Raw genomic sequence first — 13406 nt, forward strand, 5'->3', positions numbered from 1 at the left:
CAACATTTGTTGTATTATGGTTGCAGAATGATGAAGACGGTTGGAGGAACAAAATAGGATGTAGGCTCCACATGATGTTTTTTTTTCCTTGGCAACTATGATGTTTTCCCAAATAATGTACAGATTGTTTGGCATTCTATTATTTGGTATGACTCGAAAATAGTGCATATAGCTGCCGTATGAGAAAAAAAAAATCTTCCCAGGGGAGGATGCCCCTGGACCGTTTGGGCTGAGCCCTAAATGTTTTCACCATCTGGCTCCACCTCTGGTTGGTGTGCCATCACCAAAGCTATCACCACGTCCTGCGTTGATGGCATATTTTCTGGTAATGTCCTTGCGTCATCAGGACACATTAGTGTTCATACTAAAAGTGATATGTGGTCAAATGTGTCCCAGAACACCTCAGCAAGATCACAATGAATCTTGGTTGGTTGGCGTTTACACTTTTATTTAACAGTGTCCACTTGTGATCCGATCACCCAAGATGCACGCGTGCGTGTGTGTGCGTGCGTGTGTGTGTGTGTGAGACAAGAAGAAAGGCAGGCATCCCATCCAGTTTGAGGTGGTAATGCTCAGTGACAAGGATAAACAGCGCTGGGGTTTGCTCCTACCAGGAGAGGGGGATGAGGAGGAGGAGGAGAAGGAGGAGGAGGAGGGGAGGAGGTCTGTGTCAACCTCTCTCTCCTCCTCCTGCTTTCTCCTCTGTCATTTTTTCAATTATCCCTCTCTCCTGCGTGTCCCCATAGACCCAGAGGCAGGGCCCGCATCATTTAGACTGAGAGCCTGTTTAGATTCTGATTATAGCCTCCTTTCTTCTCACCACTCACGGCCGTCTCACACACACACAGACACACACACACAGTTACACACCACATACTGGCAGCACATTTTTGAGCCAGCATGAGGTGAATAACTGAAGCAGTAAATCTATCTGTTGAGGGCACACAGGATGCTGCTTTGTGTGCTTTATCATCTTTATTTTAAATGTTATAATTGGTGTACATTAAGTGCTGCTTAGGGAAGCTCTGTTTGTGGGTGTGTTCTTGTTGTCAGACACCTCAATTAAAAGACAGGTAAAGGTGTTGAATCCAAAGTTAGCACCTAAATAAGAGAAGATTCAGCCATATAACCAGCCTGTCTCAATATAAACACGGTGCTGAGCTGCACCGAGCTTATTTCCCCGGCTGCGTGCCGGTTTAATATCAGATAGCCCTCCTTCCTCTCTTCCCGAGGTTTCATCTGAAATGGAAAGTGGGGCTTTCCTCCTCGTTAGAATGAAAAGTCATCAAGGGAGGAGAGGAGAGAGGGATGGAGGCTCATTGAAATGCAAGTTACATCCCCCTTCTTTCTCTCTCTCTGCTCCTTTGGGACTCCATGCCTTTCTCCTCCTTCTCCTTCCCATCTTTAGGGCACTCCCTCGCTCCCTCTCTTCCTTTGTTAATCAGTTAAACTCCCTCTTCAAACAACCCCTCTAATTACTCCTCCACTCTCTGTAAACGACAAGGCTGTCTCGCTTCTCTTCTCCTTCCCTCCTTCCCTCCCTGCCCCCCCCCCCCCCCCCCCCCCGGCTCCCCCTTTCCAAGACAGGGGTTGACCTCTGTCAGCCACCAACCCCTCAGCAGTGTGTGCATGTGTGTGTGTGTGTGTGTGTGTGTGTGTGTGTGTGTGTGTACGTATGACTGATTCTTGCATGTTGATGATAGGAGTGACATCTTCGGGTTTAAAATCCTACTTTTATTAGTGGTGCAACTTTCACATTTATCAAACACCTACTGTACAGGATTGTGTGATTGTTCACCTGCATCTGTGTGTGTGTGTGTGTCCACGATCATCTCAAGCTCTAGGCCGCACTTTCTCCTTCAGCAAACCTGCTCCGTAGGGTTGCTTTCTCATTCTGTATGACTCTTCTCACACATCTCTCTGTTTTTCAACCAAGTATTTCCTCTCTTACTCCCCATCTCCCTCCCCTTCTCCACCTCCTTCTTTCCTTTCTTCCACTGTGTGGATGGTATCCTTCCTTCTCCCCTGTCTCTGCTCACCCCCCCCCCCCCCCCCCCCCCCCCCACCCCCAAGCTTCACCTCTCTCCCACTAATCTACCACGCATCTCTCTCTTTTAAATTAACATGCAACATGAAAAAAATGGGACGACAGCGGGGGAAAAAAAAAAATTAAATGCATTTAATAAATGGCTGACTTCAAATCGCCCGGCTTTTCAGACTCTCCCTATTCACAGTCCAATGAAAGGGGAGAAATCATTCACCGGGAGAGACAAAGCCGAATGAAAATATAATTCCGCATTGTGAAGCGCTTTTGTCCTGGCCCGTCAAATCGCTAATGGCGAGGCTTTTGTTTTGTGGCGGCGCTCTCAGGCTGGCGGTGTCGTATGGCGGTGGCAACGCATGCCCCATAATCACCACGCTTTGTGATATTAGATTATAGGGGCAATTAATGGCGTCAAACCTTAACTACTCAGCATTCAGCCTGCCACACACACACACACACACACACACACACACACTCAGCCTTACACACATGCATACGTGCACATGTACACACAGACACACATGCGTTAGAGTATATCAGCGCTTGCACACATGGACGCGCATTCGATTCTGGCGTCAGAGCGTCAGCCAACACACAGAAAGGTGCTATAACTCCAGTAATTATTACGCCCGTGACTTGAAAATGTCAATGGCGGTGTGTATAAAATAGAATGTATGAGTTGTCAAGGAGGAAGAATGGGATGCACAAGAGCAATTAATTACAGCTTTTCATTTGGCAGCTTAGACTGACAAGGCCCGGCGGCGGGGGCAAGCTGGCATGACGCCAAGCGGCACCCATCACCGCCCCCACCTTACTCACTGCACCCCACCATCCCATCCCCTCTTCCTGCTCCTTTACCAACTGCCACGACACCACCCTTCCCCTGCCTCACCCCCGCTCTGACTCTGTCTTTTCTTCTTCTCCTTCTCCCTCAGCTCAAAAAGCACACACTCCTGCGCTATAACCCATTCATCTACATACCCTATTCTCCATCCCGTTGCCGATACATGTGGCAGGGAGTGTGTTTAGTTAGGGGAGCCTGCTTTGATAAAGGCAGAGTGTGGGGCCGCTGACAGACACACAGAGAGAAAAAGAAACAGAGAGGGATGGAAGGAGGGAGGTTAGGAGAAGGGGAGGGGGGGAGACAGAGGCCAGGTGGGAAAGAGGGTGTTAGTATTTATGGCCAATCTTGTTTACAAAGTCAAATCAGCTCTTTACAGATTTAATTTACCAGTGACAGCTCGTCTCCTCTGGTGCTCTCTACTGCACAATTCCCTCTCCCATCACCCTCCCTACCTGCCATCCCCTCAGGTGGTGAGTAGATAGACTGCTCTGGAGAGAGGCTCCGCACACACTGGCACTTGTGCATGCCCACACACACACAGAAGCCCACACACAGTTTGACCATGAGAGAGATTGATATTTCACCACAGCGTGAATATGGATAAATGGGCAATTTCAAAGGTGATAACTCATCCTTGTATTCCTCAGTAAAACGGCCATCCCCACTTAACAGGCAGGATTATTTGTATTGAAAAGGCTGTATAGTTTATTGATGTGTAGGCAGGGAGGGAAGACTCAGCCTGTAAACACAGAGTTAATATCAGCTCTCGGTCCCGATCTTAGTCCCCCTAAATATCTCTCAGTGTCTGAACTGCTCTGTCTCTTTATCCCCTTTATTGTTTTCTCAGACCTTAATTCGGTTAATAAATACAAAAGCACTTTGTCAGCAGGATTGTCTGCATTTATGCATGCGTGTGAGCGTCTCAGTTTCTGATTTACGCGCTTAGTTTGTCTCCAGTTTTGCGGTGTTTGTCATCAGATTAGCATCTCTGCCCGTCTCTGTGTACAATGCATGTGCATTAAGAGTGCTTGCACAACACATCTGCGAGAATCACTACATTCCTGTCTCAGTCCTCTCACTCTCTCTGTCTCTCTCTCTCTCCGTCTTTGCCTGCCTGCAGCTCTATCTGATGAGATAGACATCTCATCAGATAGCCACTTTGTTATTCCTTTCTTCTTAGCCAGGCTTGACTGTGTGGAAAAGAGAATCGGAGGCAGTCCTAATCATGTGTTTATAAAAGCAGATAAGATTTTATATTTTATAGGGAGATTGCATATCTGTCCTTTTATCTGCCTGCAGAAATTGCCACTTTTTGTTGTTTTTTTTTCCCTACCACAATTCCATCCTTGTGGAGGAAAGTGTCAACAATACGTGTGTGCTGTGATGTCTATTTATCTTTGTCTGATGTTGCCAGCTCTTCTTAGCGGTGACTGACAACGGAGAATAAGAGACAACACACCTCTCTAACTTAACCTGTCCATACCAGCATACTGTACAGCCGCCATTCACACTGTTTGTTTTGAGTTGAGCATTCAGTTGCAGGCACAGTCATGCTTAAAGCTCGCTGTGCCGGCTGGGTCTTCTCACACAAAGCTTAACCCATTGATTGAGTTGTCCTACTTTTGCAAGCTAGTGCGAATAATCTAACAAATTTCTGTGTGCCGTGTTGCCTTCAGGTGCCTGTGTCCATGGCTATGATGAGTCCGCAGATGATCACTCCTCAGCAGATGCAACAGATCCTGTCTCCCCCTCAGCTCCAGGCCCTACTGCAGCAACAGCAGGCTCTAATGCTACAGCAGGTAAGACACACACACACACACACACTCTTGTTGGACCCGGTCCCAGGTCGACATGTTTGGATGTGTCTGTTTTAGTAGGCGCTGACACATACTGGGCGTGATTGTATCTTATTCAATGCTCGGAGATCTTTGAAGATAAATACACATCCACATATCCACTTATACACATATTGTCATTTTCGAGTACCTCCTCTTTAGCATTGTTGCCAAGAAAATGTGCATGCTCCTGCAGGCACACACACATACACACACGTGCACTTTTCAGCATCACCCAGTGAATCATAGTGATTCAGGAGTGTGTGTTGATGCCCGGCAGGTGAGAGAGGGGTTGTCATGTCGACACAAACCAATAAACACTGTCAGATACTCAGCCGCGCCAACCTGTGACCTCTTACCTACACACGCAAAACACACACGCAACCTTGTAAAATGCTATGAAGAGGACTATTAACAGAGCGGGGACAGAGAAGTAATTGCGGCGTAGGGGATGCCGAGAAAATACATACATACAAACGCCAGGCAAGGCCGGAGCAGACAGTAGATTTAATAAGGAGCGGTAGCTTTAGGCAAGTATAAATTGCAGTGGGAAGATCTGACAACATGTATCATAATGGAAATGTGAAATGCGCTGGCTTTCTGGAAACAGACATGCAGATGGCTAAGAACCTCTTCACCAGCTCTTTTTTTCTCTAACGAGGAAAAAGGAGATGGGGGGAAAAGGGGGTTGATAATGCGCACACACACACACACACACACACACATTACACTCCCACTATTAAAACCACTGAGTTTAACATTGCTCTCCCACTTAATTAACCACAGTATGGACTTGCTCTTAGTGTATATCTGCAAATCAGGCACTTTTACACATACACACACACACACACACACACACACATACGCGCACACACGAAACAATCAACCAACATATCACTCACTGAAGCATTAAATTTCATATCCCCATGGCAATACAGCATTGTGTAAGAGTGTGTAAGTATGGTTTACGGCCCACTGCTGCAGTTGTGTGTTTGTGCGGGCATTCATTTGTGCACTTGCATGTGTGTCTGCGTGTGTGTGTTTTAACCTTTAAGTTTCCTCTAACCTTTACTTATGCTACAGCTGCTCTGCCTTTCTTTCTGAGTGTGTTCACTAAAGTCAAGGTCATGGTAATAGGCTGGAGAGGTGAGTGCCTCACTTACACATACTCTTAATGCACAGAGCCACTGAATCAAATCATTAAAAAGACCTTAATTATCACTTAATTATTCCCTCAACTCACCACTCTCCAGCCAAGTGTGTGTGTGTGTGTGTGTGTGGACAACGTGTGTGTGCTTGCATACGCATTTGTCTGTGTGATGAGGAGGCGATCGGGGCTAGTGACGCGGAAAAGAGAGATTAACTCGGCCTAAGGAGCGATAAAAGAGAGGAGAGACAGATGGAAAAGAAGGAGCAGCAGGAACGAATGAGTCCTGCGTTTAAAATAAATTAAGGACAAGAGATGAGGGAACTTCATCCTACAAAAGCACAGTAAATTATGCGAAATTGAAGCAATGGCTGGGATAAGATTGAAAGTGGAAATGTAAAACACAGAAAGAGCAGGACAATCACGTTACACAGGGTGTGTGTGTGTGTGTGTGGTGAGGATGGGCAGTGGTGTGTAGTGCGCTCACTGTAGGGTCAGACGGATGAGAGACCGAAACAACTGCTGCACTGTGAAGTCATTCTCTGCTGAAAAGCCTCTTTGAACATTTGACGCACCATGAAACAAAGACAAACTGCAGACGGACACATGTACAGGCTGTTCTCAAGAGGATAGGCCCCCCCCCCGCACACACACAAACACACACTGTGGTCAGTGTGAGGTTTTTTTCTCCCTGTCCGTCTTGCTCTCCTCTCAGCAAGATTAGAATCTTAATGGAGCTTCCTGAGTAAATTAGTGATTAGTAAGTCAAACAAACAGACAAGCTGTGGCCAGTCAGAGGAGACTCTGTGTGCGTGTTTGTATGAGTATGTGTGAATCATTAATAAATGTGTGTGTGTGTTTCCATAAATTAGACTGCAATGCAAAATGCTGTAGTTTTAAATTTATTCCATTTAGTATTTGCACCCTAGTTCTTTGCAGGAAAGAAAATGTTATAGGTGAAGAACAAATAGGAGTGTAGAAAACTTTAGTCACTCTCATGCACACACACACACACATGCACGCACAGTCCTAGCAGGTGTTTTATGACAGCAGTACAGTAAATACAGTAAGAGCCTCAAGTATTTCACAGAAGAAAATATCCATATGTATTTTTCCCTGTAGGCTAAGAATGGTCTTGTTCAGTCATGCAGACTGTGCGAGTGTGTGTGTGTGTGTGTGTGTGTGTGTGTGTGTGTGTGTGTGTCTGCACTAGGACTCATCTTCCAATCCTCACATTTATCTTTTTCTATATTCTCCAATTATGTTAGCTTCTCCTTTGCAATGCCGCGATGCTGTGCGTGCGTGCAGGTGTATTTCTGTCATATCATATCCATTACATATACAGCATATGGACTCTATGTGAATAATCCAAGGAGGTTTCAGCATTATATATATACAGTAGCTTTGACACACACAATCACCTTACAACACAACTTGACACAGTCTAATAGCTCCATGATATTCTCCAGCGGTCGTCTTTGACAGGTCTGCGTTTGCTTGTTGTGTGTGGTTTCTCAATAAACCGCACACACCGCCACAACAATAAGCCGCAGCCTTCACCGAGAGAAGTAGAAAGCAACTGCATTCCTTCAGACTCCCATTCAAGTTACGGTGTCTGACTATAGTCGGGGCATCTCTCTGTTGGACGACTGCGGCATTGTTGAGGTTGATACAAAGTGTGTTGTGACTCACTCGCCTCATATTTCTCCATCTCCTCTCCCCCACCTCTCTCCCCCTCCTTGCCTCCCCCTTTCCGTGCCTGTCTCTAGTTACAGGAGTACTACAAGAAGCAGCAGGAGCAGTTGCATCTCCAGCTTCTGACTCAGCAGCAGCAGCAGCAGCAGCAGCAGCAACAGCAGCAGCAACAGCAGCAGCAGCAGGCCGGGAAGCAGGCGGCAAAAGAGGTGAACTTCACCAAGTACACACTCACTCAGCTCAAGTACACTCTGAAGTACACGAGTACCCTTAAACGCAGTAAAAGCGGTTGACATGGGAGTCAGCAGAAGGGAAAAAATCACATGGAGGATTTAATGTAAAGGATTTATATATACAATATGTTAGCTCTATTTTCCCTTCTCTCCTCTCATCCTCCTTTTCTCTGGTTTATTGTTGTGTGTACAAGCTTGTCTCAATACAGGGATTAGTAAATATGGATTTTCATTTCTTCTACTGGCGTGCCATGTCGAGCCAGTGAAGGAGCGCTGCGCTAAGCCATACGCTGCCCTGCCAAAGTATTCATTTGCATGCCTTCAGCTCTAAGCCCGAGGTGAAATCTCTCTGTAGGAGGGGTCTGCCACTCTTTTAATTGTCAATTAACCCCGCCAACATTAGGAGCTTCCCTTGCTCTCTTTTCTCCCTCACACACACACAAATATGCATTAACACACACACCCTGTACCAGGTTTAACCACAGCTGTGGTGCAGTAGGCTATCAGAGGATCAACTAGGATCAAAAAAAGAGGATCTCAATCGATGAGACAAGATTACTGTCATAACCTGCGTGTACGGGAGTGTGTGTGTGCCTGTTTGTGCATGTGTATAACAGTTCCATGAATGCTCATTCACCAGAATTACAGAGCACACAGAGGAACGCGCAGGAGACAGACTTAGGGAGAGGGGCCTCATGAGACTTTTCTGATAAACGCATGAGGAGACACATCCTAGATTTCTCCTCCTCTTCCTCATCCCCTCCTCTCCCAGTAGGCAGACCTCCCCCCACACACACCCACACACCCCGCCCCACAAACTCCTCGCCGACAGCGGTCAACCAACTCGACCGTGACCAAAGCAAACCAGTTGTGGTTGACTCGCATGTTGAGAGGGTGTCTGAATCGCTTTCCCTTTTTCTCCCTCCTCTCTGCCGCTGTCCCAGTTTTCAGGTTTGTTGTCCTGTAACAACTAGACAAGTGCAAACACCGGTCACACGGCTACACATACACGCAGAGAGGGAGAGGCTTTGATGTGTGACGGTTCACCGCACAAACACATACACTTGAGGGAATATGCCTCCCCGCAGAGCTGCATACAGCTGATATGACTAAGGCCATTTCCAGCAGTCAGTGTTTTTCAGTTGCCGCGAGACGTCAATCAAAACAAAAATGCCTTTTTAGTGGACTCCTGTTTCTCTCCTGGTCGAGCAGGTGCTGTCAGATATTGAGGCAGGAGGTGTGTTTCATTTACGTACAGCTTGGAGTTTTTGTAAACCTGTCCCATTGTGCCGGATAACCCGCAATCAGCCAAGAACTCTTACCCTATAAACTGCTCCTGGTCAGAGTAGTGTTAGGCGGATCAAGTGTGGAAGATGATTTGAGATTCCAGCATGCCTTTAACACACCCACAAAACAAGAGAAGAGGTAGAGACAAAGACGACAGTGGAGGACAGAGGGAGAATGAAACAGAAAATCTCTCCTTTGCCTTTTGGAGTGTTTGTGCTCAAGTGGCTGTGACTTTTTGCCCTTTTCCCTCCTTTTCTTGCAATTCCTCTTCACTTTCTTGTCTGCGTGGAAGTGATGCATTGAAAGAAGGAGTATGTATGTGTGTGTAGAGTCGATGTTTGTGTGTGTCGCCGGTGCATTTGGGACTGGTCAGGAGTCAGCTTAATGAAGTGGCTCTGACCATCGCTAGAGATGTGTGCTTGTGTGTGTCTGTCTGCGAGTGTCCATCTACAATGTGTGTGTGTGTGCGCACGTGTCTGTCTGTGAGTGTCCTTCTATATGTATGTGTGTGTGCGTCTGTGTGACTGGCAGGCTCAGACAGTGTGTGATGTGCTCATAAATCACATTGACAGCCTGTTACTGCGCTAGCTTTGGCCACTCAGCCACAGCTAATGTAAACAGAACACAGGCACACACACACACACACACACACACACACACACACACACACACACACACAATGTGTGTTTTAAAGAACCATAGCCATATCTCAGGAGGGAATGAGAGACAGAGGGGGGAGTGGAAGAAGACAGACAGACAAGTAGAAAAGGAGGGGCGGGGAGGGGAGTGAGAGAAAAAAAGAGGAAGACAGTAGGAAACTGTTCAGTCAGGACATTCTGATCATGATAGACCGTTTATTGCAACAAATGGGAATTTGGCAGTTTCCTTCAAAGGTCTTAATTATGTAAGCATGGCAGATTTTGTCTGTGTTCTCAACACCCCTTGTGTAGTACTCAGTTTGCACTTTGTTACTAAAGGAGTACACAAATTTTAACAATTTTTTTGGGTCTGTGTGAAAAAAGCAAAGCCGACGTAATGGAGGGTCACTGTCGCAACAGTGTCATGGGTTCTCTGTGTACAAAGGCCTAAAAATTCTGGGCACCCTGAGTAGAGATTCCTAGAATTTTTACCACTTCTCGCTTATTGTCGCGTTACTCCTCGTTTCTTAGAATCCTCAGAATTGCCTTTGTGAGCCCGATGGAGATATAATTGCCTTTACAACACTCTTAGCAAAAAGAAGGCTATTACTGTCCTCCTTTTCAATCTGGTTGAATGATGTGATGTTTTTTTTAAGCTTGGAGAAAAAGTAAAATTCTCTCAAAGGAGAGCCACTGTTGTTTTCTTTAAGCTCTAGAGACCATTTATTGAGTATTTCAATGACCTGTCAACCAGTCCTCCAGACTAAGGGACTGTCCCAATACCCACACTTCTCCTAGAAATACCCACTTGCACTCGGTTGTGCATGTTCACGTTTAGGCTAGTGGTGTCCCAAAACAGAGTTGAGGTAGTGGAAGTGGTTTCATTTCTCAGGGAAAGATCTCTACCCTAATACTTCTCACTTCCCTCATCAAGGGTTATCTCACAAACGAGGGCACTCAATACTCAAACTCAAATAAGTGGAAGATATAAGGGGTAGAAATGGGATTGGGCCTAAGAATCAAATCTCTGGCCTGTTCACTTCATGTACGTATTATCTGTCTTTCCTAACTTGATCTGTTAAAGGAACAGTTATCAGCAGAGGTCTCTTCTTTTCCGAAACAGATGGACCAGGTGATTTAAACCAGCAAAAACACGAAATAAAGCAGCTTCTCATCGCGGAGGGGCTGCGATTGGCCCTATCTAGAGCCAGTGTTTGGTTTGTCCGTTATGGGCTACTGTAGAAACATGGAGGTACAACATGGAGATCTCTGTGGACATGACCCGCTCCCTATGTAGATATAAATGGCTCATTTAAAGGTAACAAAAACACAACAACTCTTATTTTCAGGTGATTATACACTAAAGAAGACATACTTATTATATTATATTCCATTTATGCTAATATATCCCCCTAAATCCTACACACTGGGCCTTTTAGTACGCTGGTGGATCTATAACTTGTACATCTCCACTATATAACAACGGTCTTCTCTTTTTTTGTCTTATTTTGTTGTTTTGTTTTGCCTTTGTCTTTATTTTTGTCTCACAACTTCTTGATTTGTGAGTTATAGTTACAGTTTAAGTAAAATCTGGTGATATGTAAATATATTTGAATGTTGTACCTGTCCTACTGTACTTTCATTACAAAACAGTAGTCAAAAAAAGCAAATAATATAGTACAAATACTAAAATATTTTCAATTAGGCTGAGAACTTGCAACCTGAAACTAAACTCTATTGAAGCATTGTATGGTAAAAAGGTGTTTTCCCCTCCTCTGTTTCTCTTCTGTAAAGAATAGTTGTTGTGCTTTCTCCTCTACGCCCCCTCCCACACACAAACACACTGCCATCACACTTCTTCTCCCCAGGCACCAAGTCTGAAAGGAAGTGACCTATCTGCCCTTCCTGTGAGATCCTCTCTGTTCAAAGAGTTCCAGCCTGCCACTCTCTCTCTCGCTCTCTCTCGCTCTCTCTCTCTCTCACACACACACACACACGCACACACACACAATGAGCAGTTCCTCAAGTTGTATTTATTTATTTTTCCTCTCCACTAGTTATCTGTGAGAGATAAAGTCCATCTCTCTGGGGGGTTGGTCGGAGGGGACTTCAAAAAGCGCAGCGCAGGCCAGGTTTGCCTCAGACTGGGAGGGCAGGAAAGGGGACATTTATCACCGCAACACACACCGACACTATCGCCACGCGCCGCGTAGTCTCTCCCACTCTCCCTTCAAGCTCCCTCGTTCCCTTACCTCCTTCTCTTCATCCTCAGGGTCCTCACAGCATCAGGATTTTCTTCATTTTAATACAGGACTATTTATTTTTATGGTGTTAATGACTTTTTACTTGACTTTGTTGAGACTGAATGATGTAATGGGACAAGCAGATCATTCAGATCATAATAACAGAACAGGGAGGGGCTTCTTTGTAGATATAAAATTAAAAAAAACAAAGGGCAACTGTTGTTAAAATCTGGCATTTTGTTCAAAACTACCATTGAAAAATGTGACACTTTTAAAAAATTTGATTGTTTTCAGAGTTTGTTGTGGTTGCAAGAAGATTTCTGCAGACCTGCATTAGTTTAGTTTACATGGTTTGACTTTTTTGTGTGTGTGCCAAAATGAGAAGAGAGCTTATTAGTACATAATTCAGCATTTTGAACAAGGACTACTGGGTGCTGCATTTTATAAATATTAGTTATTGGTGTTAATGTTTTTTTTAAAGTGGGAAAATAACTGGATGTACATGGAAGTAATATGTAACTTGATAACTTTTCTACCATCTGTTCTTCTGTCCTCTGTCCCTCAGCAGTTAGGCAGTAAGCAGTTGGCCTTCCAGCAGCAGCTGATCCAGATGCAGCAGCTTCAGCAGCAGCACATCCTCAACCTCCAGAGACAAGGCCTGGTCCCACTGCAGCCCACCGCTGCCATGCAGTCTCTGCAGCAAGGTACGTGCACACACACACACATATGCATCCATATACACTCAGTGGCACAGACACATCCTTAACAAACATGCATACAGACATGGTTGTAACTGAGCACACACACATACAGGCCTGTACCCAGTGCCGTATGTGATGCCTGTTAAGTTAATCAGCCTATAAAAGATAAAAGGGAACCTGATTGGTGGGTTTGTGGAAGGTACTCATTTGGATAATAGGTAAAATATGCCACTAAGCCCCCTGCTTGGAGGTGTGTGCATGTGCTTGCGGGAGTGTGTGTATGTGCGTACTTGAGATTAGCCAGACACAAGAACATCATCGTTTTGCTATTGCTGTGCCCACTGGATTTTTTTTGTTCCTATATGTAATGTCTCCCACAGTCCTTCATTTTGTCAGTGTGGCTTTAGAGCGATAAATGTTGACTGTTGACTGGCCCGCCCTTCGCGAGTGTGTGTGTATATGTGTGTGTCTTCGTCCACTTTTGTCTGTACACAGTAATGTCTAATACGCACACACACACTGCCTCACGCAAAGAAAATGCTTTAGGGGCTCTAAAGTGGCCGTAACATTGCTAAAGCGCTGACTGAGTTGACCAAACAGAGCAGTTTCCTTCCCTCCGTGTGTCTGATCTCTCTCCTTCTCTCATGCACACACACTCTCATAGTCACTCTGTAATCTGAATCTGACAAAAACTACTCAGTCTAATCAATTTAATTTCTAAAAAGTTCATTTCAAATAA

At 45.3% G+C, this 13406-nt stretch overlaps 1 protein-coding gene across 6 annotated transcripts in view; it reads left to right on the top strand.

Moving 5' to 3' along the window:
- foxp4 (forkhead box P4) overlaps positions 1-13406 on the top strand; it is a 98960-nt gene that overhangs the window by 63220 nt on the left and 22334 nt on the right. For 4 of the 6 annotated variants that reach the window (XM_033626217.2, XM_033626220.2, XM_078166215.1 and 1 more), the window contains 3 exons: positions 4565-4687; positions 7640-7774; positions 12532-12670. In XM_033626217.2, the coding sequence (XP_033482108.1) occupies positions 4565-4687; positions 7640-7774; positions 12532-12670 (397 nt within the window). The remainder of the gene's footprint in view (positions 1-4564; positions 4688-7639; positions 7775-12531; positions 12671-13406) is intronic. The other 2 variants (XM_033626219.2, XM_078166217.1) reach the window with 1 other exon arrangement.

This window comes from Epinephelus lanceolatus, chromosome 1, assembly GCF_041903045.1.
Source record: "Epinephelus lanceolatus isolate andai-2023 chromosome 1, ASM4190304v1, whole genome shotgun sequence".
Classification (NCBI taxonomy): Eukaryota; Metazoa; Chordata; class Actinopteri; order Perciformes; family Serranidae; genus Epinephelus; species Epinephelus lanceolatus.